This window comes from Cheilinus undulatus, linkage group 3, assembly GCF_018320785.1.
Source record: "Cheilinus undulatus linkage group 3, ASM1832078v1, whole genome shotgun sequence".
Lineage (NCBI taxonomy): Eukaryota > Metazoa > Chordata > Actinopteri > Labriformes > Labridae > Cheilinus > Cheilinus undulatus.
Window position 1 is genome coordinate 30,959,855 of NC_054867.1, and position 21,425 is coordinate 30,981,279.

The window sequence follows — 21,425 nt, forward strand, 5'->3', positions numbered from 1 at the left end:
GGTTTGAGTTCACAAGTGTCACTCTCTGTTTGCAAGTCTCCATTGTCTTCTTTCAGCTCGACTACTTCTCCAAAAGATGACTGAGCGTTTATTTGCTCAGTTTTCAGTGTGGTTGTGACATCATGGTTTGCGTCCCCTGCAGCCCTGCCGTGCACCTCTTCTGTGTTTCCCTCAGGAGAATTGAGGCCAATTTCATAGCTCACTCGGGCCTCGCTGTCTTCTTCAGCCTTTTTGTTTTGATTGTCTTTTTCTTCCCCTGGGTTACTCGGATTATTCTGCACTTCTTTCGCACACCATGGTGCAATGCTGATTTCATTTTTATCAGTGTTTACATCTGGGCTCTGTTGCAGCTCACGCTGTCCTGTGATGAAGACTGGACTTGAGTTTCCTGAATCCTCTGAATCACTGAGGGTTGAGTGATCGGCACAGGCCAGCGAAGGCTGCAACAGATCACACTCCTCACTGTCCTCATAGAAGCTTGTCCAGTCGTATTCTGAAATGTGAATGCTGTGGTCTAAATCATCCATTTTGTTGCCTCACATGCCCTTCAATCTAAAACAAAAGAGAAAACACAAAGATTAAAGTTGTAAGACTACAGATTTAGGTGTTTAGCATGGAAAAAATAATTGAAGCAGTGTTTATCAGTGCATCCTTGATATTCGTCCTAGATTATAGTGACTGTTACATCAACATATTTGAGTTAAATATAGAGCAAGTGTTTATCTTAAGCTCAACATAAGCTGTAATCAGCTGTCATTAGGACTCAATTGCTCCGAAAGCAAAGGAGCTCCTGTGTTAGTTCAAAGCTTTAGAGGTGAAGAGGCAAAGCCACACCAGAACAGCACGGCCACAGGCTCCATAACAGACCCTAAAATACTCCAAGTCATGTGACCTGATATGAAAAATCCAGCTGTTCAATGTCATGGTACATGAAACAGAATGAGCTTTACAAACATACTCAGTGATGGTTTTTGTACAGAGTTCAATTACTGCAGTGTAAATCCTACATGTAAGTACACTGACTTCTTATAAGTTATTACTGCATTTTGTCAAACTCTGGCTGCAGTGTTGTTCAATCTACAGAAAAAAATACTAAGTTCCAATGATCACTTTCATTTTCTCCTTAATAGACTATGATCAGTTTACATGCTGTCATAGTCACTAAAATACTTCTCTAGAAACACAATCAACACTAAACATAAACAATCAGACAATCTGAGTCCATACAGTAAAAGACAGAATGACCAACCTGTTACAGGAGGACAAAGTGTCCAGTTTGAAGGTGTTGGTACTTTCTGTCTGCAGGGACATTTCAGCTCTGATGTCCGTCTGTCCTTGTCTGTGTGGGTCTGGGGTCTTGCTCTCAGCTGTTATAAATAGAGTAGTATATCCAGTCACATGTGACTGTGCACCACGTAAACGTCTGCCCCCCGTTACAAGAGGTGTGACATTCAGGGACCTAAAATACAAGCCCTTGGGCTTTTATTAGAGGTAAGATCAATAATCCTGTTTTTATTGACATGAAAAGAATGAATGAAAGCTGAGTTTTAACCACAGTGGATATTTATTACAGGTATTTTTATGATTTAAGATAGCAAAACTTAACAAATTTAAAGTGTTCTAAGTTGAACATACTTTGTTTTTATTCTAAAATAAGAACCTATGAAATATGTAAACAAGTTTTATTTTCTCCAAAAAAACGATGTATCACAAAATCCAATCAGTATGTTATGTGATAATAGTTCTCATTATCATTAATTTATTATCATTACTGTTTTTATTATTGTATTTTATCTATTTTTATTTTGTTATCTGTCACTTAACTTCCCCTCTTCTTCAGTTTGAGCTGTCACAACCAACTCACCCAGTGGGGATCAATTAAGTTTATATCACATCCTTAACTAAATAGCCTAAAGTTAGTGCGACCCTGAATTGTCAAATAATTAATAGTTCTATCAAAAGAGACAGATTTTACTGCTAATAAGTACCAACTTCTTAATACCTATTAATGCAGTTCTGAAAATAACTTTTCATCAATTTTCTCTACAACATAGGAGTTAAACAGCATGGTTGGGTGGGGCAGCATCACAAATGTTTATTCCATGTTCCATATTTAGCATCAAGGTTTTCATATTAACTTGGAGAAATTAAAATCCAAGGCATGTGTAGCCTCGTTTGTTATTGAAATGTTTGTTTTGCGGTTTCTTTTTCTACAGCGCTCAACAGTTCTTTCTTAGTTCCAGAAGTAAATTCACCGCTCAGATCATCCGTAGACATTTTTCAAAATCATTTTATCTACATTTTTATTCCAGGAACTAAGCCACCAGCTTCCTGAATACTCGTGACTATAAGAAATTGGATTCATTTCGTTTTTAGGGATAGTTTTTCAAACCACAAATCTTTATCAGGTTTACATTGTAAATGATAATGCAGTAATGTATTCTAGTTTGCATTGATATGTATTGCTGCATACTGCGGCAGCATATATTGTCATTACCAACACCCAAAAGTTGTTGTTAAGGGGTGACATGCTTACAGCAGGCCCCACATATCCAAGACGTTGGTGTGTCATGCTATGACCGTGGGTACTTCAGTATTTCGGCTGATAAGGAATGAACAATCTATTTTCTTAAAGAAAGGCTGATATCAACAAACTTTTGTCTTCTACAGAAGCACATACTTTTGTGACTTAGGTAGCTTGTGGTAAGTCTAACTTGGATATTTCTGACATAATTGCTATTAATTATATCAGCTACAGAGAAAAATGAAAATAGACATCAACAGCATGGTTAAGGTTTACAGTAAAATGACGACAAATAAAATTTGACAGATTTAACTTCATAAATTCTTAGTCAGGGGCACCTCTCGACCAAAATTTTGAAAACATTTGGGATGGTAAAAAACACAGCCTGTCATTGAAAACCACTTTGTGTATTAACAGTTAAGTTTTAATTCAAATATCTCTCAACTGCTAAATACAACAGATTAAGATTTGTTTTTTATGCATTTATGTGAAATTCCAATATGTAATTTGTGGTGTAAAAAAACAATGCAGAAATTGCCAAATCTTTTGAAAAACATGAAGATTCAAGATCATACAAGTCTATACAACTGCACAGTGGGACAAATGTTTATGGAAAGGTGCTTTATTTCTCCAACATTTCACACGTTTTCATAATAGTCTTCATTGAATTCAGACGAGAATATAGGTATCTACATCAATACAAAAACAATACATCATTGTATAAAACAATATGTACATGTATTCAGCTTATGGTTATACAAAAGCAAACAAAAGAAGCAAAGAGTGGAATATTTATGGAATGACTGCTGCATTTTAACTGGTTTGCTTCACATTGATTCATATTTACTGAAGATGGAAACAAGTTTGTGTCATCAAGATTGAAAATCGTAAATAAATTCTACACAGCAAATGAAACATGGGTTAACTGTCCTTGTTTAAGGATTGTGTACAGTAAAGGCCACTGGATATAATTCAAATACTCAGTTATTCACTAAACATTTCCTGTCTGCTTTTAAAGCTGATAATGGCACTGTAATCACAGTAATGGCGTCTGTATAGGCCATTTTCTTTAGACATTTGGCAAAATTAGATAGCAATCAAGTCTTTAATGCTGCCATGGGTACAAAAAGAAAGTCTCAATCACACCTCATGGCAACAGGTTAGAAGTAAATCTTTTAAAATAATGGCCTTATTGGCTGATAACTTTAGAGTAATAAAGTGCAAGACAGTTCAGTAATTTTGATGTATTTATAAGAGGCATGTCATGGAATTAAAAACAGTATTTTAAGTTATGTATTATAAAACTGTTTTGTTGCTGTTGAAGACAATATTGTGTTTGAGTGGGTTTGTTTACAATGCTTTAAATTATTTCTCACATATGGGATACATGGCATGTTGTACATGTCTGATACATTCTTGGTTCCTCTAGGTAAAATCACAAATACAATAAATACAAAAATGACAAGAAACGAATCCAACAACCGTCCATACAGCAGCTGCCGTAATGCTCTTTACAATATCCTGGTCCACCAGAAGAACCTTCCAGCTTTAAGTAAACTTCTTTATTTATTCTGTTTTTCTGATTGTTATCAGGAAAAGTCAGTGCACAGTTATAAAATGCAAATAAATATCACACACATTAAAAAAATCACACATTCAACTTAACAAACTTAGAAAATCCTCCATAAAGCTTACATTAAATGTCACTGGGCTGGCACTTTGTCCCAAAATAACCCTACTTGGTCACTTTAGCATTTAAGCTTTGCTTTTAAAGGAATAGTTTGACATTTAGGAAACACTCTTAAATGAATTTTCTTTGTCCAACTTAGATGAGAAAATGAATAACATTCTGAGATCTGCTGAAAGTTCAACTACAGAAAGCAACTTGTTAGATTACCCTGTCCTGCGTGGATTTTAAAACAGCTGGCCTGGTTTGTCTTTTAATGAAAAAACAACAACAATGGAATAAGCTTAGCTTATGACAGGGTTTGACAATATAATTGTGCTGTGGGCACTTACTCATGATGGTTATTTTAGTGGCTCACTTGGGTAAATGTAAGTACTGCCTTATAATAAAACAATTTTTAAAAGTTTTTAAAAATGTAAATCATAATCTATAATTTCACAACCCCTTTTCCTGTGACACTGTTGTTTTTTCTGTGATTTTTGTAAGATCTCAATAATTACTACAAGAGCATCAACATATCATAAGTTACTTTGCAGGTTTTTTATAGCTAAAAGGCTGACAACTTCACTGCTGTCACTCCCACAAGGCCTCATTACACTTGACTTGTACACTTAGATGCACGCTGTGGTCCACGTTTTCTTTAGTAAGCTTAAAACGTTTACACCACTTGTTTCAGGCTAGAAGTAAAATCAGCATTTAAAGGAAAAAACATCCGTGGCAGAGTCAAAGGAGAGTTACAGAGAGTATTAAAACATAGGAAGAGAAGGTTCTAGCCACACTGGCCAGACTGATCAAGACATGCTGGTCAGACCACAATGCAGCTAAAAAATGTTCTTAACTGATCTCACTGAATCACAAACTTTGTGGGTGAATTACTTTTGCACCAGATTTCTTCATTTTAAATCTTAATTCTTGACTGTGATTAAATTAAAATGAAGAAATGTGCCTAGACTAGGGGTAACAATGGTGGAGCCACTTAATGTCAGTCCTTGCATAAGATGAGAAGTTGTATCCTTGCAAAGCTGGATGGATTTGCCAGACTCCATCTCTGTCATCAGTCAAATCCATCTTGAAAAGCTCCAATCCACAATGTTTGGGCCAAACCGAACACTGTTCTGACCAATCAGCATTGTTGAGGGAGAACAAGCGGTAGCTATTAGCAGGGATTAATTGTACTGAAAGCTGTTTGCAATGGCTAACACTTCTGTGGTGACTAGCTCGCACTTCGCTTTGGTATAATGGCAGTTTTACCAGAACTGTACCACATTCTGTATGAGATACGGGCAAGGGTTTGTGATCATTATGGGTGGGGTTTGCCAGTGTATCCAATGGCTGCTGCCAGTTTAATCAGAAAAACCACATTTCTTTTTTAAAACAAGAGCATAGAGCCACACCAAAGCTTGTTTTCACAGATGTTGTTTTTGCACGTCTCCAAACAGGCCTTGGCATAAATTTTATTGGCAGAGAAGCAACAGCAGAGGTAATCTGTCAGCCCAGGAGAAGAACCTCCACATAACCACATTTTGCCTTGCTGCTCTGATTGGCCCATCATGAATGTGACATTCCACCAATCACCTTCTGAGAATTTTTTGTAAAGTCCTGCCATTCCCAAGCACTTTCTATGGGAGCTATCCCAGATGACTGTGATAACCAATGAAATGGATATTCGAAACAGCTGATCTGACATGTCAGGTTAGAGGAGTCGTACATTTTCCCAGTGTTTTGCTAGTGTTTTGCTAGCTATGCTAGCTCATATACTTTTTATTAATAGGAGGGAGCAAGTGTATATTTTCCCAAGTGTCGGACTATACCTTTAAAAGACATGTCAGTATAATCATGAATATAACCCATCAACTTTTAAACACAAACCACCAAACATCAGATAAAAACTATTCAATAACAGTGTTGAGACTCAGAAAAGACGAGCAGCATGAGTGGAAAAATCAATATGAGATGTTTCAAATTTACAGAAAAAAAATGTAACTGTTTCTTTTGTGTAAAAAAAACCTAACATGAGAACTGAGTCTAAAAGTACTGACAGTTTAGTATCTGGTGACATTTTTTAAATACAGAAAAAGTAGCAGCTGTAGTAATATAAAGCAGCTAAGGTTAAATTTGGCCGCTTGTGCACGAATCAGCTGGTCTCTCTGTGGGTCCTTCATATGATCAGAAATTCTCAGCATTATTCCTGAGCGTTCTCTCCTACCTGCACCAGCAGCTCCCAGCCCTCCTCCTACACATTATAAACTTGGGTGGCAGATGTGGTGGGTGCAGTGCCACTGCTCAGCGTGGATGTTGCAGAGGGCCGCTCCCTCCTCACATATCTTGGCTTCCTCACTTCAAAGGAAACACAAAACAGGGCAGGACGTGTAATCACCCATGAGAAAAGAAAACAAGGGGAGACATGCACAGGTGTCGTTATAATCATCTTTCATTTGAGTTTTATCACTCTACAGACCATAAAAGTTTTATCACCTGGTACTCCTGGGTAGACTTTAGACTGTTTTTCATTGCTCAATAGCTTCACACAATACTACAACCTGTTCAGCAAGCTCAGAGAGTTACAGTTTCAAAAGAGCTAGTTAACAGTTGCAGACATTGAAGCAATCTTACCTGAGGAGGATGGGATCATGACAGCCTAGAAAGGAAGAAAAACAAATTAAACCATCCCGGTTAGACACAGTCACAAATAATGTCTTTATTTACAGGACAAGATTGTTAGAGCTGATTTACAGTATGATAATGTATGAAAATTGACTCACTGTTTCACTTGGTTGAAATATGAAGGCTGCAAAAGAGCAAGAAAAAGTTACACTTGAGTAAAACAAAACAATCAAGCAGGGCAACATCTTTGTGTTTTCCATGTCTTATTATGGGATTAACTGGGAACAGTGGATCAACAGGAGCAGTAGATCTGCCACTATAACCACAGTCAGTGTGTGGAGTAGTGCAGTTTGTACCTTTGTTGCGGCGGTAAAAGATGCTTGGGAGTCGGTTGGAGCGTTTGAGGTAGAAGAAGGAGGCAACAGAGAGGATCAGGAACAGGCTGATCAACAGTGTTCCCAGAAGAAGAGAGGCTGCCACACCCGGCCCTCCTGCTCAAAGAAAACACACAAAACAGGAAACAGCTGGTGACAAACATGGTCTCACCAACTCCTCTTGACTCGGTTAAAACAAGTCAAACAAGTAGACTACTCAGATTTCCTCTAACATTAAAATTCATTATATGAGATGTTCACAACATTCACTTACTTATTCACTCAGATATCAATGATGCAGGACACATTTATAGTTTTAATTTCTTTCGTTTAATTTCAACTTGAAAGGATGTTGTTTCAGTCCTCTTGCCTAGATCATAGCTTCTTATGCAAGTGTATGACACTATTTGTTTACTCCAGTGTTTATTTCTGCTGCCCCTGTAAATGAATCCTATTAAACTTAAAGAGCAAATGTGTTGCCTGTGCACTGTGGTAACAGCTGGTTGTGAAAGTCAGTGTTCAAATTCAAATTTTCCCTCACACTTTCATACAAAAATATTGCTGAAAAATTAACAAATTGTAAGCAAATGATTCAGACTCTTTGTGTGCTTCTTTGTCTGTGGTCCCTGGTCCCTGGGTGGTGCCCTGTTCTCATTAATTCTGATCGCCATTCAATTTCAAATAAATGCTTATCCCAGTTAAAGGTGTGGCCCCTTTTACTGGCCTAGTGGATGCACATTTAGAGAAATAATGGCAGGTCTCAATTAGAAGCTACTATACATTTAGCAAGACAAAAAACAAGGACAGACTGCAGCATTTATCCAAGACAGATGGAATAATTCTGGTATGCGACCTAGATTTGCAGCAAATGTATATACTATCTTCAGAAAAACATCAAATTAGTTTAATTTATTTTTTAAATTTGATTTGATTTCCGCCGTCTTACATTTTTCCACAGTTTAATCTTCCTGTCATTTTGTTATTTCATAGTTTGTCCTTTGTTTTCTGTGAATAAATTTAGTTTGAAAATATTCAAAGGCCCATTTCATATTTACATCCCAATAAAGGCAGCATAATTTCAAATTCTGAAGAAATAAAAGCCTGAACTATAAATTTAAGTTTTTTATAATCCATTTTTATTAACATAAATAATCATAACGATTATCATTATTCATACCAGTACAAATAGTCAGTTTTCTTCTCCTGCTAGATCCTTACAATGCCACCTCTTACCGATTTTAGGAATGACAGTGGTTACAGTTGTGTGGTTCTTCCTCTCCAGTGTGTAGTCTGTTGAGGGCAAAAATAAATAAGTTGAAAAATAAATTAAAAAAAATAAAAATTCAAATCAAGAAACAGGACCAAATGTTTAACATTCAGACTTTTCTCCATTTAAAAACCACAGTGATTAGATAAAGAAGAGATCTTACTGTAGTTGCAGACTGTGATGTTTTCCAAATCTACAGCTGCAGAGTCACAGAATATGCAAACAGTGTTGCTGTTCTCAAGGACTCGCAAGAAGCATCCTGAAAAACAAACCAGAATACGCATCCGTTATCTATACTCCTTGTCCCGTTTGGGGGGCTGGAGCCAATCCCGGCTGTCATCAGGCAACCACAAATATATTACCAACACTCATGCTCACCCCTATGGGCAATTTAGCATCACCAATTGACCTAATGAGCATGTCCTTGGACTGTGGGAGGATGCCGGAGTAATCAGAGAGAGCCCACGCATGCATAAAGAGAACAAGCAATCTCAACATAGAAACTTCCTGTCAGACAAAGATTCAAGCAGAAATTTCCTTGTTGTGAGGTGACAGTGTACCACTGTGACACCTCAAAGCATAATATATTTAAAATAAAGTGAGTTTCCTCCCTTTTCATACCTTTTAAAAATGTTTTCAAATCAATAATTTCACTGTGAAATCAACATAAAGAAGAAGTAGAAGAAGAAGAAAGGGATACACTTAAATATTTTGTTATATTCTTCTCTATATAATCTGTCGTCATTCTAAATCTTCCACAAAATTGATATTTTGACCGGCTTTTCTAATTTCAAGTTAATAAAAAAAGGCAATTTTTTTTTTTTAAGATATATATTTTTGGGCTTTTTAGTGCCTTTATTGGACAGAGGAGGACAGTGGATAGAGTCAGAAATGGGATGAGAGTGGGGAAAGACATCCGGTAAAAGACCACAGGCTGGATTAAAACTGGGGCCACCCATGTACATTAAATGTTAAAATTTAAAAAAACAAGTTCTAAGAACTTGTGAGGCACCAGGCATTGTGAATTTTGATTTATCAAAGCCACAAAGCAAGATACGCACATAATCAGGAGAATCCCATCCTTTAATGATCTCTCACTGATGGTGAGAAAATTATCAGGATTTGAACAGTCAAACATGTCCTGCCAGTTATTTGTTAATCCACATTACCTGGTTCACAGTGAGTGTCATTTGAACATGAGTTGTTCCCTTTCTGTTTCTCGCCGCAGCACTCGAGTGAGTTCTGATGTAAGGCCTGAAGACAGAAGAGCAATCACACATTTACAAATCTCCAGAAACTAAATCACATGAAGTAAGCTCACATCAGCAGAGTATCATTTGGTTTGTACCTTAGTCACAGGTGTCTCAGGTCTGATGAGGATCACGGTTGCAGCCAGGACCAACAGGAATGACAGAGCCATATTCAAACCCTTTGAAATCAAGCAGATATGAAGTAAACAGACATCAAATTCTCTAACTGTATTGACACTCACCTGCCCCTTCCAGTTGACATAAGGACAAAAAGTTTGATATCAGATGCCTGTTTACAAAATTTTGTAGTCTCCTTTAACTACTGTCAAACCACACACACACACACACACACACACACCCACACACACACACACATATATATATATATATATATATATACACACTAAGTTTGACTGTATTTCATCAGTGCAATAAATGTGTTTTATTTCCTTAGCCTATCCTCATCATCAAAAAGGAAATAATGAAGTTTTTATTTTTTTTTAAACCTAATATAGCAGTTTTACTAATACGCCAAAACCAAATGATATATTTCTAAAATTTAGTTAATACCCTAACAGGGTTCATAACCTGTGTGGCAAATGGTCTGAAATAAAAGGCATGTGAGCTTTCTAGTTACACTGGCCACAGCTAAATCATCTGGTTTAATTTACTGTTAAAGAAATGTTTTGGTCATAAACAGCAACATTTTTAAGGTATTTTTAGAGCTTTTTATGCCTTTATCGATAGAGAAGGAGGACAGTGGATAGAATCAGAAATGGAGGTTAGAAAGAGGAGAAATATTTGGAAAAGTTGCCACAGGCTGGACTTGAACCTGCAGTCTGAATACATGAGACACAACGAAACCACTAGGCTATCTAGACCCCATAGTCACACAAATTTGATGCTTTCTCCCACATTTTATACCTATTTTTTTATCAGTATATGGTACAGTGATTTTTATCATAACATGCACAACAAGCATATACTCAAAAAGAATGATTTAAATCAAATACAGGTAGGTAGAAAACAAAGACTGGATAAAGACACATCTAAGTCAGTGTGTACTCTATATTTTGAGACCACTCACTGGTAAAAACAAGACTTTTTAATGGCCTTAAATTTGAAAAGTCAAATTTAAGACTTTTTAAGATCTTGTAGAGATCTCCAGGGAACCTGTGTTAAGTAATATTTGAGAAAGAACAATAAGTGGTTTACTTTATAAGGTTAGAGACAAAAAATGTGAATGGATGACATTACAGTGGAGTAAAAATGTCAATCTCTGCTTGTACAAGCTTCTTAAATCTAAGTATTTGCTGTTTTTTTCTCTCATTCTGGACACAGCATCAATAAAAATGTATTGGACTCTGAACAGTTCGTTGAAAAAAAAAAGAAACCTGAAGACATTATCTTGCCCTTAATTAAATCTCTGATGGAAATGTTCCCAATTATTATTGGCTGATTGAAACATTATTGCCCAACATAAATTGTCTATGTCCAAACACTGCTATATAATAATAATTACTTTTAAGCTGTCAGAGCAGACTACAGTGACACTATTTTCCAGTAAAGGGCCTATCTGAGTTTCAAAAACAGCACATAAAATACATATTTTGGGTGAAAAAATAAGTTTGTCTCCTGTAAATATATGGAAAGGCTTGCCTGTCTTAGCTAGGTTGATATGGAATAACGAGTTGAAATCCTCTTGTGATTAAGTTCAGTTTATACAGGATTACACTAAGATGAAGCGCATGTTTATATTGGTCAGTGTTGCATCTAATCTATACAGATGAGTCACTCACAGACACACAGACTAAGTATTCATGAGGGGGGCAGGGATCAAAATAAGGCGATTGTTGTACACGGCACACTTACTTCAAGTCATAACTTCTACCTTTTTCTAACATTGTTTTATACAAATACTTTATTCAAGCGTAAAGTAAGCATCAAAGTCTCAGAAAATGGCAGACAAGGTGTTTAGCTAGCTAGCACCTGTCACTGGTATGAAGTTATCCCGTGAATTTGCTAGCATTGTTGTGGGCTAAAATAGCAATATTGGCGACAAAGAGGCACATTTTCTAATACATTTAAAATTTGTTTTTCATTACCGTTTACAGCTACACACTAAGTAGAGACACGCTGTTGTAGAAAAGTTAACTCACCAGTCAAACACCAGGCTTTGGCCTGACAAACTCCTCGGTGTGTTTTTTTTTTTTATCACAGTCAACTCTCGTCGCCACAGAAGTATCACAACACAATCATTCATAAAATAGACAGCTTTGTCACCAATACACCGCTGCAGTCTAGCAACAGATACTCTGGGCTACAGTGCGTAGCTCATTGCTACCTGCTTTGATTTAGCATACTCACTTCCGGGTATGATTTTCAAAATAAAATCCCATGCGCGCACATGATATTTTAAACCGCTCATGCCAAGAAATCTGTACTCTTGTGTAATTAGTTTAACCTCCAGTCTGATTATTATATATACTCAGCGCTTTTTAGCGTGTTTTACTATTTCTCCCCTTCGATGTACGTCAGATAATTTTGAAAGCATTTTCTTTATGGGGTAATTTATGTTGCTTCTCAAACGTTTTGTTAGTATCCGGGTATGTAAATAATATGTCACAAATTAAATAAATGGGCTTGACTTGAGCTTGTAAAGCGCTTTTCCAGTCATCTGACTGACCTACACAAAGAGCCTTTACACTCCAGGTCACATGTCCATTCACACCAGTTTTACATACTAAAGCTATTTATATGCATTTACGTGTTATAGTTAAATAACAAAATCAGCAGTGTGTTAATAATAGTTCACATAATTTATCTGAGTTTACTATGACATTTAAAAAACAATATTCATAAATATATATATATATATATATATATATATATATATAGTCTTCTTTATTTAATATAAAAAAATCTACATAAAAAAATAACATAGAAGACAAGAAGTTCAAGAACTCCTCCCACGCTATCTTTTTCTTTGAAAGTTAGAAGTATTTTCTCTTCATTTAATATTAAATATAAACAAGATAGACCTGACCAGACGTTATCATTCATTTTAAAAATAGATTCCTCTTCATTTAATATTTTAAACTATATATGAACAAAAACAAAAATAAACACACAGTGGCCAGACGTGATCTATTATTTTGAAAATTAGAGCACGGGACGTTGAGGTCTCCTCCTGGAGGTCTGTATGGCAGAGGTCTGTATCCAAGAGGTCTCCAGGCTGCAGCCATACACTCTTGTGGAGGTCACACGGCGGGAAATTAAAATAGTCGCGAGCGCACTTCCTGTGTGCCTACACCGCCGGAGGCTGTGTGAACTGTAAGTTACACTATTTTAATGGATATTACCATCAAATATTCAATAAGCCGCGGATTTCGTACTGTACTTTCTTTAAGAAAACGGGTCTTTGGCGTAGGTTGACTTGAATTTCTCGTTAAACTGTCGATGGCATTGAAACGAACTTCCCTTTTTTTAAAAATTAGCTTGTGGAGCAAGGTCAAGATGAGCATCAGTGCTAAGTAAACCCTGACTAACTCGCAGAAGTTAAACACATATATTTTCTGTTTAAAAAGTAGTTTTACCTGCCTCTAACATGCTGTCTTTATAAACAGGTAACAAGCCAAAATGAGTCACATCAGGAACATAAAAGAAATGCTCAGCATCCAACACAACAGGTTGTTAGCTAAGTCTGCTACAGTACTAAAATCTTCTTTATTGTCTATCAGCTCCTTATAAAAAATGTCAGAAAAAGATGTGCAAATATTTCAAAGTGTGTCTTTGAGTTTATCTGTGATGTACACACACTGCTCAGTTTGCCTGTGTCCTCTGCCACACAGACATGATGAGTATCCCTCCCCCCTAACTTATTTAATCTTGCTTGGACAAAATCTCCAACAGGAATATGGCTACTAATGGATACTCCAATTTTATGGACTCTCAGTTGTTCTTTGGGTCCCAGTTTTGGCCTGAAAACTCTCAAGGTGCATCCCAAGAAATGAGTCTGTCATCAAGGACCTCTCAACAGAGTTCACAAGAGGTGAGCTAAATAGACTTGATTTTCAGGTGAAAATACCAACTAGCATCTCTACAATCATGTGATGTCTGTAAATTGTTGTTATGGATTGTAATTCTAAGAAAATATAATTCTTTTCTTCTCTGGATTTTCTTTCATGGTTTTCTTTTACAGCAAAAAGCTGAAGTTAAGAAATTAGAAATTAGTTCAGTAAATTTGCTCTTAAAACTTGAGTCCCCATGAATGGACTAAGAAAGTGATCAAATTCAGGATTTTCTTTTCCCTTATTCTGTAAATTGCAGTCATTGAAACCATTACAGCAAATGAGATCATGAAAAAATTAATAATAATCCTGTCAGACATGAAATCGTCTTCAGTCTACCTCCTAACTTTAGTATTTTCTTGCTGTTTAGGGCAGTGACCCAAAGTTTTTGAGCAGTTATCATACCAAACCTCTCCTGTTTGGAGACTTCAAGGATAAAAGCAAAGCTTTTGGGGTACTGGATAAATTTGAGGAGGACAGGAAAAAGGCAAAAGAAAGAACCGACAGGTACTTTTCTTTTTTTACCAGATGAAGAATGCCATTTGTTTTGAGTTTTTATGTTTTGATCAATTAAAAAGTGTGCTTTACTTCACACCAGAAAGCTTTTTAACCATCATTTTTATGCTTTCACAGTGATTATCTGACTAAAGAACTTCATAATTTTCGAGAAAATCTTTGCAATGTAAGTGCTAAAGGCATCAGTTCTTATTTATTTTTTCCCAAGCATTTTAAAAGGCAGTGTTTTTCTTTTTCCAGATCCAACAAATAGTTGCCAGCACAGAGAGAAATACTGCTGTGTACCAAACTGTCCTTGAGCAATTTGACAAATTTTCATCAACATGTAAGCTACCACACATACTGATGTATATTTTTTTGTTAAAAGTATTGATCTTGGAGGAATTCTGCAGGGGAAATAAAGTCAAATAGTAGGCATTTCTTATTGCCAGAAGATGGTGCTGTTTGCCCAGCATTGATAATTTCCCATCTCCCATTATTTTGAACGTGTACAGTTGGGTTTTATTCTATTTATTTATTTTGCACTGATTATTTTCTATGTAATCTTCATTTGGTATTGTAATCAGGGACAAAAAATTTTTAATATTTTATTATAAAAATGTTCCTTTCAATCTTTTTAATATTTTTCCTAGTGCAAAATAATATCAGCAGTCTCCAGAGTATCATTTCACAACAGTTTGACACTTTGCTGGATAAAGTGAACTCCCAGAAAGAGATCACAACAGAACTGGAGGAAAAAGTTAAAAAGGTAATTAATTTGTTAAAAACATGGTCAAGATTACTGCAATTTCATCTTTTCATGACTGGTAGATGTTTCAGAATTTCTCATGTCTGTTTATTAATTTTTCAACATTTCCTGTAGGGAGGAGAACATTCAGCAGAGCTTTGTTCAAACCTGAAATGCTTAAAGAAAAGTCTGGATTGTATGAGCAAGGAGCAGGAAAGAGAACGAAACATGCTCGAAGAGGTTCTTAAGCTGATCAGCACTTTAGCCTCAGAGCGCTCATCCAAACCCAGCGCCAAAGGAATGGTGGACAGTGCCATCCAGACGTCACCAGGGCTGGACCAGCAAATCTCAAATACTCTGCAGAACAACCAGCTCGAGGCAACACAGCTAACACGAGAATCAAACAACCTTGAAGGCAATCAGACTAGCTTTGTACTTCAGAATCCCAGCCGCATTTATGTGAAGAAGAAATTCACTCCAACAGCTCATAGGCGTCACAAAAAGAGGCCGCTGGTACCTTCGCGGAGGAATAATCAGCCTGTCATGGATGAAAACAGTCAGCCTCTCTTGAACCGTAACAAAAAACAAAATGTTCTCTGTGAGCGTTATGATATAAACACATTAAACAACCAGGATGCTCCAAACCCAAGCTGTCGCAAACCACTGCAAAAGGAGACCAGATCCAAAGTAGAAGGACGTGTCATCATGCCGTTAAACTGCTGGTCTCAGGACAGCAGCAGCTCTCTGTGCCCTGTAGGAATTGATCCCATCCTAGAGATGCTCTCAGCAGAGTCCTGGACCGGAACCCCGGTGAAACAAGAAGGCCTTTTGCAACTGTTTGACATGGATTCAGCATTCGAATTTTAGACAATGAAAGGGCTATGAGGGGTGAAACATTGAAGTTCCTTTTTGCGTATGTAGTAGAAGAAAAGGCAAGGATGTACTATATTTAACCCCTCTCCCATATGTTCTCTTTGTTGTAGATTTATTCTGTTAATCTAGTTTACATAGAAAATATATCAGATATTTTTGTAATGGTTAACTTCTTGTGGAAGAGCTGTGGAAAGAAAATGTAACATGATAATAAAGCTTAGAGCCATAAGACCACAAAGTATTGATTGTTTATTTTTCTCCCACAATAAAAAGCATTGTTGAAGTGTATTTAAAACATCCTGAGTAGCTTTTCCCTCACAGCAGTAAGTTTTCCCTGTCAGACAAGGGAGGGGGAAACATCTTGGGAAAGCCTATTTGGAAAAATTCAGCTGTTTTCATTCACACATTTGAATCTCTGGGAAAATTTCTGGAAATTTTCATGAGTTGTCTATGTATGAAAACAGTGACTGGAGGCATTGTTGCCTGGAAGGCAGCCATTACAGTTTTATGTGCATTATCTCACATGCGGGTAAAACTTAACTTTATATAGATTATAAGTGTTGAGTGTTGGCTGCCACCCCAACAACCATGCTTCTTTGCTAAAGTGCATATTTATTACCACCCTCAACAAGTTTATTCTGCTTCAGCAAGCATGCGACAAAAACAAAACAGTGAATCTTATAAAATATTCCCTTTTTCATAATATTCACTCAGCCCCATTTGTCATGACTTATTTCTTCCACTGTTAATTTCTGTTGATCATTGTAACAGTTGCTGAAATTATTAGTTTATCCGTAGATTAATAAGTCTTTGCAGTCAATTTTTAGGCACATTTACCAAATGTCCTTTGCTCTCTGCTGAAATGCTGATCCATTGAAAAAGGTTGTTTTTCATTATCATTTGTGACATTTGAGTAAATATCTTAGGATAACTGTTGAGCAGACTAAACAGAGAAAATATGACTGCAATCCAAAAACTTTGTTTAAACATTTCAGAACCAATAGTAAAGAAGTTTCCAGCAGATTGATTAGTGATGATAATGACTACTAGCTGCTCTGTTATTATCAATAACTTGTTCCATTATTTAGATAAATAATGCTCAATTTCAAATTGTTTAAAGTTTTAGTGGACCAGTATTGGCTAAAACACAAGAAAATGACACAAAAAAGCTATTTACATACTATCTGTCAATGCTCTACTGATGTGCGAATCATAAAGCAAGGTCCTGAGACCTTTGGCTTTAAAAGTGAATGCCTTTGGCCCAGCATTAAGTGCATTAAAAAGTAATTTCTGCCACTAATTCCCCCTCACAGACTCTGATCTGATCCAACAGGGACATCACTGAGGTACTAGGTCTGCAGGTGGGGACATGAGGCCCCGTGGGTTGAGACTTGCCACCAAGCAGACATCATAGTTGTGATGCATCAGAGCACGCCGAGCAACAACTGTCCAACGCTTATCCCATGGATCCAACTCCAAAATATCCTTTGTTATGATGTCATGGCGATCTAAGGAAAGTTGAGGGGAAAAAATACTTTTACTTGTCTAAAGCATTAAGATACTTTATACACGATAGATTCAGATATTCTCTCATTACCTGCTCCTTTGTAGTATCCACACACATAAATCTTGCCTCCCACCACCCCTGCATTAGAGGCGGTGGAGCGTAGTGAGAGCTGGGCACATGGGAGACGGGGTCCATCCCTCCAGAAATCTCCATCTGGGTTGTAGATCTCCACAGCATCAAGGCAGTGGCGTGATTGCCCACGGTCCACTCCTTCACATCCAATACCGCCTGCAAAATAGGTTTTACCACCAAGTTGCAACAACAAATTCCTAACAAACCAGTACAAATAATTTCATTCTGCAAGATCACTATTGGGGCTCTGAAGGCTCATCAAAAGCAATTACAAAAATGTAGTAGAGCATTTAAATCGACGGTAATCTTACCCATCACAAAAACTTCCCCATTGAGTGTGACAGCACTGCACCGATACTTGGAGTACTTCATGGGACATAGCTCTGTCCACTTGTTTGTGTTCGGATCATACTCCAGGAGGCGATTACTGAGACGGTCAGGCTCATCATCCACCCGGTATGACTAGACAGTTTAAAAGAAAGGGGGAATTAGATAAGTGGAAAAGTAGTGCAGGAATAATTAAGATTTTATCACAGTTTTCTTGACTTTACCTGTGGTGTTCGACCACCCATCACATAAAGGCGATCTTTCATACTGACCACGCTGTGATAGGCCAAAGGCAGAGGCAGGGGTGCTGCACTGCGCCAGGGTCCACCCTTCACAGACCATCGCTCCATACTGTTAGTGATAAGAAACTGGTTCTTCAGCTTCATCTGCCCACCCAGAAGGTACAATGTGTCACCCAGAGATCCCAAAGCATATGAATCACGGTACTCTGCTGATGTCAGGTACTCCCAGGTTCCCTGGGCCTCGACTCGGTACCTGAAAAGCAAATATATCAACATCAATACTAACTGTGAAAGGCAAGCCAGTACAGAGTTGCCAAATGGTTTACCTGATGTCTTACCTGAAAATCTCAACATTTATGTCTTTCTGTCGAGCTATTTTGCGTGCACTTGCTTCGCCGGCGACTAAAATGTCATTTCTTTCAGTTACAACCCCGGCACACACACACCCCAAAGCCTCTCCATAGCGAGGTGAAGTGATGAAGTAGGTTCGGCCTGTGGATGGGGCATAGCAAAAACTCCGCTCTGAATAGTTTCCATATCTTGACCTAATCCCATCACCATCGTTGCCAACACAGAGCAGCAGATCTGTGGTCTCCATGCCGTATCGCAGCTTTAGTTGGCGTGGTGCAGCTGTGGGGTGCATCCCAGAAGCCCCCAGTGCCTCATTGAAAATCTCTAGACATTCCCCATCAGAGAGTAGATCTGTGTTCCTCTTCATAGCTTCTCTTAAATAGTCGGGGTTGATCAGTGGTAAACGGACCTTCCTCAGGAGATCTGGAAGGTGCAGGACCCGGACCTCTCCATCACTCTGGGTGCTGTATTTGACCCAGCGAAGAACCACATCCAGGATGGTCTCTTCTCGTGAAATATTGAGGTCATCAGAAGTCAGTAGTCTCCCCAGCTGATGGGCTTCCAGCTCCAGGATTTCTTCATTTTGACAGACCTGGACAAAGTGCTGCCTCAGGAAGCGCTGAGCACGGTCAGCCAAGTCCTCTACACCAAGATCTCGGGCAAAGTAGTACACACCAAGGCAGTTAGAGGCATCCATGTTCTCAGTCATGTGCAGCTGACAGCGAGCGAAGACTTCATCCATCTGAAGGAGAAAAGCTGCGATGGAGATGCCTTGTACATTGTCATTGGTGAGAGGAAGGTCTGAGCAGTACATGTAGTTCAAGAGGAGGGACAGGCTCTCTGCAGGGGTGTCGCGCAGGAAGATTTCTCTGTTGTTGCACTCACGTAGACCACATGTGAACATGACACGGAAGTACGGGCTGAAAGCAGCTAAAACAACACGATGACAAGGGAAGCTGATGCCCTCAGCAACCAGTACCGCATCTGTCAGATGTTCAGTCTCCCTCATCTTCCTGAGCTGGTTGAGCAGGGCCAGGCCATGTTTGGCTGTAAGATCCATTTTGGTCAAACTATTTTGTGAGATTTCTTTCAGCAATGTAAAGATAAATGTTTTTAACAATATGAAGAATTAGTCAGGGCGTTGTCTCTGAAAAACAAAGATAAAGAACATAAATGTAGCCATAAAGATCAAACTGATCAGCAGTTTAATAAGCACGTGCAAGTTGGGAAATTTTACATCTAGGGGAGCATGGACACTACTAATTTTCATCTTTAATTAGGTTCTGATGAAGGAGATGTACCTTACATTAATTACAGAAACAATCAGTCATAAATTCACACATTTCAAAGCACATTTTAAGCACTTTTTAGAGATACATAACTACACCCTTGAAATTGCAAAATTATGAGCATTACATATTAAATAGCCTTGGTAGGAAAAAAAACTTGTCAAGCTATTCTTATGTTAAACAAATGTAACTAACATAATGTATATAACATGCTTACCCTTAACTCGTATACGATTATCCACTTTAGAGATTCAGTTTCGTTAAAAAGTCTTGCCAAAGTCATCAGCTCTTGTCTTCTGTTATTGTTTGTCTAAGAACCCAACTAATCCATGTTTCATCAGACTACATGTGTTGTTTTTGCCGAATGTGTCGGTCTGAGGGGTTTAAGAGAAGGACTGAGCGATTGCAAGAGACAAAGATATGTACCCCCTCTGCTGCTGTGGCCCTCTGAGCTACTAACCCAAAAATAGACGGTGTGTTGTGGAGGCAGCAAGTGGGTCAGAGGGGTTTGAGTGATCAGGAGAAAAGAAGTTTTTTTAATCAATGACACTCACATATTGTAGAATTAATTTGTCTCCCCTTAATCAACTCTGGCATTGTAATGAACTTTGTTTTGGGGGATTTTTGTTTGTCTGTCTCAGTCACGTGCATGCATCTCTGGAATGAAACATGGCTTGCCGCTAGGATTCAGATTTCATGGCAGCGTTCTCTTAAAGGCCCAGTATACTTAAAGTCCATGTGGCAAAAACAGACCTCACCTTTAAGTTTGACTCAGAAAATCAGAGTTTATGAAGCTCCATCTGCCAAAATACCGTTTGTAAACTTACTGTAGTTATTATGTATATTTACATCAAGCAAAACCATTACTAGCACTGAAAGAATATGGGGGCCCTACGCTGCTGCGGGTTCTTGACTGGGTGACCTCAGAATTCCATCTCTGCTTTTCGTGAATGGTCCTGTTGGGTTCTTCAGACGGGAACCTGGCTGGGCTCAGCCTTAGAGATAGGGTGAAGAGCATGGACATTTGGAGGGATCTTGAAGAAGAGCCGCTGCTCCCTCGTAGCCAGTTGAGATGGTTTTGGCATCTGATCAGGATGCCTATCAGTTGCCTCCATGTGGAGATCTTCCAGGCACGTCCAACTGGAAGGAGACCACGGGGAAGACCTGGAGCTTGCTGGTGGGAGTCTATTTTTCATCTGGCCTGGGAACGCCTCCGAATCCCCCAGGAAGAGCTGGAAAATGTTGCTGGGGGAGTGCTATCTGGGGCGGCTTGCTTAGCCTGCTGCTACTGCGGCCTGGAAAAGAGTAGATGGAAACAATTATTATGCTGCATATTCACTTACAGCTTATGGATTTTCAAGATAACAGCCTTTACCTCTGAAATATTTAGAAGTATTTTTTTGGTGACCAGCTCTCATAAGGACTAACTCTGCTGCTTAATCTGAGTCTAAGATGCCATTTTATGCTTCATTAGCTTCAATTTTGCTTGTGCGTTGGAAAACTGAAAGGATGGAAACACACTTTTCCAAATATCACTGAAATTTAACAGAGTTAACCATTTTCCTAAAGGCTATAATTACATCCTGTCTTCTTCCTCTCTTTCATGTCTGCCATGAAACAGCTCTGCCACAACATCCTGACTTTAGTTAAATATTAGACAAAATGATGTACATATGCAGTGACAC

The 21,425-nt window shown here is 38.1% G+C and overlaps 4 protein-coding genes across 5 annotated transcripts in view; 1 reads left to right on the forward strand and 3 right to left on the reverse strand.

The window, feature by feature from the left end:
• LOC121507178 (PPARGC1 and ESRR induced regulator, muscle 1) overlaps positions 1 to 1,352 on the reverse strand; it is a 5,841-nt gene extending 4,489 nt beyond the window's left edge. The window contains exons 1-2 of the mRNA XM_041783375.1: positions 1,250 to 1,352; positions 1 to 552 (exon numbers count right to left, since the gene is read on the reverse strand). The exon at positions 1 to 552 is cut by the window's left edge and continues 2,345 nt beyond it. Coding sequence (XP_041639309.1) covers positions 1 to 527 — 527 coding nt within the window. The 5' untranslated portion in view covers positions 528 to 552; positions 1,250 to 1,352. The remainder of the gene's footprint in view (positions 553 to 1,249) is intronic.
• Positions 1,353 to 3,146: 1,794 nt separating this feature from the next.
• On the reverse strand, positions 3,147 to 12,058 carry c3h1orf159 (chromosome 3 C1orf159 homolog). Its single transcript, XM_041783531.1, has 9 exons — positions 11,866 to 12,058; positions 9,805 to 9,885; positions 9,626 to 9,710; positions 8,620 to 8,715; positions 8,423 to 8,479; positions 7,172 to 7,306; positions 6,974 to 6,999; positions 6,825 to 6,849; positions 3,147 to 6,548 (listed from the first exon to the last, which is right to left on the reverse strand). Exons 2-9 carry the CDS (start codon positions 9,874 to 9,876, stop codon positions 6,445 to 6,447), a joined length of 600 nt encoding a protein of 199 aa, XP_041639465.1. The 5' UTR covers positions 9,877 to 9,885; positions 11,866 to 12,058; the 3' UTR covers positions 3,147 to 6,444.
• An 868-nt stretch (positions 12,059 to 12,926) lies between these two features.
• Positions 12,927 to 16,121, forward strand: LOC121529175 (interactor of HORMAD1 protein 1). Of its 2 annotated transcripts, XM_041816920.1 has the most exons (9): positions 12,927 to 13,039; positions 13,204 to 13,239; positions 13,333 to 13,395; positions 13,619 to 13,757; positions 14,147 to 14,283; positions 14,410 to 14,458; positions 14,533 to 14,617; positions 14,925 to 15,040; positions 15,155 to 16,121. In XM_041816920.1, exons 3-9 carry the CDS (start codon positions 13,346 to 13,348, stop codon positions 15,884 to 15,886), a joined length of 1,308 nt encoding a protein of 435 aa, XP_041672854.1. In that variant the 5' UTR covers positions 12,927 to 13,039; positions 13,204 to 13,239; positions 13,333 to 13,345; the 3' UTR covers positions 15,887 to 16,121. The 2 variants fall into 2 exon arrangements, with proteins under 2 accessions (XP_041672854.1, XP_041672846.1); XM_041816912.1 differs by lacking the exon at positions 13,204 to 13,239 and having other exon boundaries at positions 12,976 to 13,039.
• Positions 16,122 to 16,128: 7 nt separating this feature from the next.
• On the reverse strand, positions 16,129 to 20,155 carry kbtbd12 (kelch repeat and BTB (POZ) domain containing 12). Its single transcript, XM_041816901.1, has 6 exons — positions 19,958 to 20,155; positions 18,439 to 19,598; positions 18,083 to 18,353; positions 17,843 to 17,993; positions 17,490 to 17,687; positions 16,129 to 17,400 (listed from the first exon to the last, which is right to left on the reverse strand). Exons 2-6 carry the CDS (start codon positions 19,509 to 19,511, stop codon positions 17,231 to 17,233), a joined length of 1,863 nt encoding a protein of 620 aa, XP_041672835.1. The 5' UTR covers positions 19,512 to 19,598; positions 19,958 to 20,155; the 3' UTR covers positions 16,129 to 17,230.
• Positions 20,156 to 21,425: the final 1,270 nt, after the last annotated feature.

Bases quoted from the DNA above. Each gene is read 5' to 3' on its own strand.
- c3h1orf159 (XM_041783531.1), bottom strand. From the start codon at position 9,876: ATGGCTCTGTCATTCCTGTTGGTCCTGGCTGCAACCGTGATCCTCATC. The intron at 9,711-9,804 runs GTACAAACCAAA...TTCTGTCTTCAG, and splicing joins CTGAGACACCTGTGACTAAG to GCCTTACATCAGAACTCACT. The intron at 6,549-6,824 runs GTAAGATTGCTT...TTTCCTTTGAAG, and splicing joins CATGATCCCATCCTCCTCAG to TGAGGAAGCCAAGATATGTG.
- LOC121529175 (XM_041816920.1), top strand. From the start codon at position 13,346: ATGAGTCACATCAGGAACATAAAAGAAATGCTCAGCATCCAACACAAC. The intron at 14,459-14,532 runs GTAAGTGCTAAA...TTCTTTTTCCAG, and splicing joins TTCGAGAAAATCTTTGCAAT to ATCCAACAAATAGTTGCCAG. The intron at 14,618-14,924 runs GTAAGCTACCAC...TATTTTTCCTAG, and splicing joins TGACAAATTTTCATCAACAT to TGCAAAATAATATCAGCAGT.
- kbtbd12 (XM_041816901.1), bottom strand. From the start codon at position 19,511: ATGGATCTTACAGCCAAACATGGCCTGGCCCTGCTCAACCAGCTCAGG. The intron at 18,354-18,438 runs GTAAGACATCAG...TTTGCTTTTCAG, and splicing joins ATAAATGTTGAGATTTTCAG to GTACCGAGTCGAGGCCCAGG. The intron at 17,401-17,489 runs GTAATGAGAGAA...AACTTTCCTTAG, and splicing joins TGGATACTACAAAGGAGCAG to ATCGCCATGACATCATAACA.